The 4,576-nt window shown below is 55.4% G+C and overlaps 1 protein-coding gene across 1 annotated transcript; it reads right to left on the bottom strand.

Annotated features, from left to right (window-relative positions):
* Positions 1 to 837: 837 nt before the first annotated feature.
* TP53TG5 (TP53 target 5) lies at positions 838 to 4,272 on the bottom strand. Its single transcript, XM_040981238.1, has 5 exons — positions 4,135 to 4,272; positions 3,775 to 3,849; positions 3,470 to 3,600; positions 1,466 to 1,955; positions 838 to 939 (listed from the first exon to the last, which is right to left on the bottom strand). The coding sequence occupies exons 1-5, from the start codon at positions 4,180 to 4,182 to the stop codon at positions 838 to 840; spliced, it is 846 nt and encodes a 281-aa protein (XP_040837172.1). The 5' UTR covers positions 4,183 to 4,272.
* Positions 4,273 to 4,576: the final 304 nt, after the last annotated feature.

The following is a 4,576-nucleotide window of genomic DNA, read 5'->3' as shown; positions in this document are numbered from 1 at the left end:
CATTACTGCCTGGCTTTTCCCCAAGAAGGCTCGGTGCCCCTTGCTGACAGCCACCCTCTGAGGGAGCCCACTCAAGGCAGCCTGCTGTCCGAACCTGGAGAATCCTAGGCTTTGGCTGCTGCTCAGGGCCCTGTGACTCTTCCCGACAGGGTGACCCTGGCCTGTTGGGGTCCCGGGGCTCAGTGCTGAGGGTGGGTACCTGGGTCACACCAGCACGGTAGGACACAATCGTAGGCCCTGCTTGACCTAGCATTCTGCAGGGCCTGTGACAGGCTGAGCAACTTCAGAGGCATAGCCCACACCAGAGGGCACCATGCCCCCTGCATGACCAGCTGGACGCTGCAGCCATTCTGGTGATGCCTGGGCAGGCTGCCTCCTCGCGTCTTTTTGTTTTCTTGGGAAAGTGGGATGCGGAGCGGCAGCCGGGGGACATGAATTAGAGTTCTCACCCCTGTCACTTCCCAGCTGAGTTACTGTGCATGTCCTCAGCGCCTAGAACCATTGTGGGCGTGATGTTCCTCGACTGACTTCACAGAGCAGAATGCAGTGCCCAGGAGCCCCAGGGGGCAGGGGTGCCACTCACTGACTTCTTTGTCAGCGTCTAGACTAGTCCAAGTGGCCTGGGGAACAAGAGTGGGACAAGCCCTTGAAGTCCGACACACACACACACACACACACACACACACACTTCCCTCCCCACCTCTGCAAAGGCTCTCTTTCCTCCATCCTTCCCAGCCCCGGACGGACAGGTAGAAATAACAGTGGTGTTCCTCAGTGTCCTGTGGGAGACTTTATTTGTAGATGGGAGAATTTTCCCGCCCATCCCTCCTGCTCAGCTTAGGATGAGATCTGCACCCTCTTACACTTCTGGCTGTCGTCCTGGATCACACCTGTTGTAGAGACCTTTGTGTTAGGTGCCAAGGCCGCCTCCTGGTGGCGCTGTCTGGCAAGAGCGCCAGGTGGAAGGGCTGATTTTGCTGCAGGCAGGCCCGGACCAAGCCAGTCATACCCTCCCTTTCACAGAAACTTGGTGCCCCTACGGAGGGACTAGAGCATTTTTGAATTTTTTGGTAGTAGTAGTTGCTGTGAAGCAGGAATGAATCCAGCATGCCCAGGAAATGGGTTTGTTCTGAGGGAGTGGAAGGCAGCAAAGCCCCATCACCACTTACCCTGGCTCAGTTTTTCCCCACACATACCTTCTTAACCTCTTACGGCAAGAGTGGGAGTCAGCGGTTCTGGTCCTGGTCTCCCCTGAGGCCATGAGATAACCTATCCGGAAACCCACCTGTCCAGTGCCCCTGCCCCCAGAGCCTCCAACTGCATCCTAAAAGTGGAGCTTCCTGGCCCTGCTTGCCCCAGCTCCATCCCACCCCACCCCACCCCAGGACTCTGGATGGTGCACCCATGCCTCAGGGCCTGCATCTCCTCCGGAGCCTGGCCCTGGCAACGGCGTCTTCTCACCCACCTTGTGTAGATGGCCCATGGGGTGCTCAAGTGACGCTGAGCAGAAGCGAGTGCAGCAGCGTTTGACCCAGCGCAGCGTGGAGGCTCTGCACATGACCCGGGGCCCCGGCAGGTGGATTCGGGTGGGCAGCCCCTCAAACCAGGTGCCTGGGTCAGCTGTACCCAGCTGCCTTGTCTCCTCCCTGGGATTCCTGTGCTGGTAAGTCTGGTCGGAGGGGGCTTGGGGAACCCCAGAGGGTTGCTGTCTCTCCCAGGCACCAGGATCCACACCGTGTCCCCTGAATGGCCTCAGGACCTCGGGCTCCACCTGCTGCTCCTTGCATGTGACCCCTGCATACGACCCCTTCTCCGTGTTCTTCATCTCAGATACCACCTGGGGCTTGCCTTCCTGGGGCCTAGTCTGTTGGTGTCCTGCCACGGACTCTAATTTCTTGGACTGTGGATTCTCCTCAAGGCACTTAGCCAACTGGAGCTCTTGGACGTTGTTGTCCCTGGCAGGGAGAGAACAGGCAGTCAGCAGAGGAGGACCTAGGCCCTGGTCCTGTGTGGCCAGGTCACGGGAGCCTGCTAGGAAGGCTGGAGAGGGCCTGAAAGGAAATTGCTCTACTCCCTGGAGGTTTTGTGCTTGGCGCTAGGGGGCAGCACAAATATTGGCAGAAGCTATGAGAGGTTGGGCCAGTGGCAGGTGTGGCCAGCTCTGAGGACACTTAGGAAAAGACCGGGGTGGGCTGGGGGGGTGGCTTCTAGAAGTTATGGAAAAACAAAAGTAAGAGATAAAGCAAGATTTCCATGGATTTTCTGGAATCTCCCTGTACATGCTGCACGTCTCCTCTTTGATTAAATCTTCAGATTTTTCAGCTGAGAAGAGAATGAGCAGTTTAGCGTTGCAGTTGCTGTTGTCATTTCATATTGTACTCTGGGTTATCTCAAATGCCCTGTGAGTATGGGGAAGAGTGGGAGCAGGGTGAGGGCAGGACATTTCCTCTCTTCATACAATTGGAGCTTGGCCGGGAAGGGTGGATGGGTGACAGTGTATATTTGTAAGCGATTCCACTGATTAAAAAAAAGGGAGAGAGAGACAAGCTGAGGCACTCGCTGACTCCAATTCTTGTGGCTCCGTTTTTGTTGACTGCCAAATCAGAGAGCAGCGCAGACAGGTGGAGCTGCCAAACACATTACGTGATGGAAGGAGACGTGCCTGGAGAGTACCTGATGGATTGCTTAGGTGCCCGGTGGCAGCACCGTCCTGAGTGTGTGTGAAGAAGGCAAGGCCTCAGGCACAAGGTTAATGTCACGGCTGCTGCCACCAGGGTCCCTGCAGCATTTCTGCAGAGCAAGGCCGCCCGTGGAGTACCAGGGTGGGTTGGCTTGCAGGGTGACAGGCTTTGCAGTCAGCCCTGTGGGACCAGATTCTGCTTTCGGCCCTTCCCACCTGTGAGATGGGAGCCCTTGCTTCACTGTGCACAAGACTGGGGTTATCCCGTCTCCTAACAGGATTGCTGTGAGGGGTAAGGTAATGAAGAGAGTGCTTGCAAAATGCTTGCACAGGAGCTGGCATTCAGCAGGCACCTAGTAAATATTAGCTTCCTTACTGTTGTGCCTCATGAGGAAACCACGCCTCAGCAAGATTACCTGGTCCTCAGACCTCAGGGAGCAGTCTACAGGTGCGTCTCTGATGGTGGTTGTGTTTTGAGCTCCTCCCCTGCTCCACCCTGCCTCAGTGTCCCAGCTCTCAGTTGGACCATAATTGGGTGATTATGACCATGGTTATGACCACAGCTCTGATACCAGCCAGCAGTAGCCCACACCTGCCATGATCTCATTCAGTGAACTGGGACTAGCTCGCCTCACCCCTCGAGCTTCAGCCCCGTCGGTAAGATAGGGCTCATCCATAGCTTTCACACAGAGCCCCTGTGAAAGGTTCTATGAACCCATCAACAGCAGTTCCGTCCCTGGTAACCATAGTGCCAGATTCATCCTGGGAGTGACTGAGGGCCGGGCTCACCTGGAGGTGATGCGGAGGATCGTGGGGACTTGGAGTAGTGAATTCCAACACTTCTTAGCCAGGTTATGCAGTTCTAGGATCCGGTGGTTTGAGCTCTTGAATATCTTCAGAAGCGAAAGGTTTCTTAACACCTGCCGGGGACAAGAAACCAGGGAAGCTGACGCTGCAGCTCTCCTGGGAGAGGCCCCACTCCCCTTGCTGCCTCGTGCCCAGTTCAGCTCCTCGTCACGCCTTGTGACAACCAGGAGCAGCCCCATGTGGGGATCACGGCTCCTTGGAGTTGGGGCCAGATTGGAACATCTTACCATTTTAAGTCGGGTCCGCTTAATTACTTTGTGAATGGGCTGTCTTATCTTGTCCTGCAGTTTCTCATCTTGTGTCTGAGGAACAGAGAGAGACAGAGAGCTAACAAAGAGGAATTCCTGAGTGCCTCCATTATGCTTCTCCATTTAGCTGATCACGGTTTGACCAACCCACGCCTGGGAGCTTTGTCTTCTGGTTTGGGGGCAGAACAGGAGAGTCCATTTTAACTCTCCTGATCTCTCCATTGGCCCGTCCCCTTTCCTCCCCTGGTTGTAGGACCCCTGTCGTTGGTGTGCCTGCCCTCTCTGTCAAGGTCCCCTCCTAGGGGGGCTCACCCCCTAGGGTCTGGTCCACATTCCAACCTTGAAAACTACTGTATTCTGGGGCCTCTTCTTTGCTGGTGGACTCATGCTGGGGCTCTGAGGCTCGAAGACAGGCCAAGCAAGACTATACCCGAGTACAGCTTGCGCCCTGTCCTCTCCGTTCAGCCAGCACTCAGGCCGGGGTGTCAGATGTGACTGCCGGAGCCTCTCAAGCAGCAGAGCTGTGACATCACTGAAATGTGTGACAGGGGCAGGGTCGGAGGCTGACCAGGAAAAGGCCATCTGTGAGGAAACACAGCATGCCCAGTGAACGCCCTATGAGCCCCCTTTTTAAAATGAAGAAGCTAAGGTTCAAAGAAATCAAATAGCATACCCAGTAGTACTTACTTGCTCATCCGTGTTGCGTACTCCAGGTGCCTTTCTAAGCATTGGAATAGAAGAAAATTCTTAACCTTGGGCGTATGTTCTAGTAGAGGACAGA

The sequence above is a fragment of the Ochotona curzoniae genome, unplaced genomic scaffold (genome assembly GCF_017591425.1).
Source record: "Ochotona curzoniae isolate NIBS_2020 unplaced genomic scaffold, NIBS_Ocur_1.0 contig_3520, whole genome shotgun sequence".
In the NCBI taxonomy this organism is placed as follows: domain Eukaryota; kingdom Metazoa; phylum Chordata; class Mammalia; order Lagomorpha; family Ochotonidae; genus Ochotona; species Ochotona curzoniae.
This window is presented reverse-complemented; position numbering and strand designations above follow the sequence as displayed.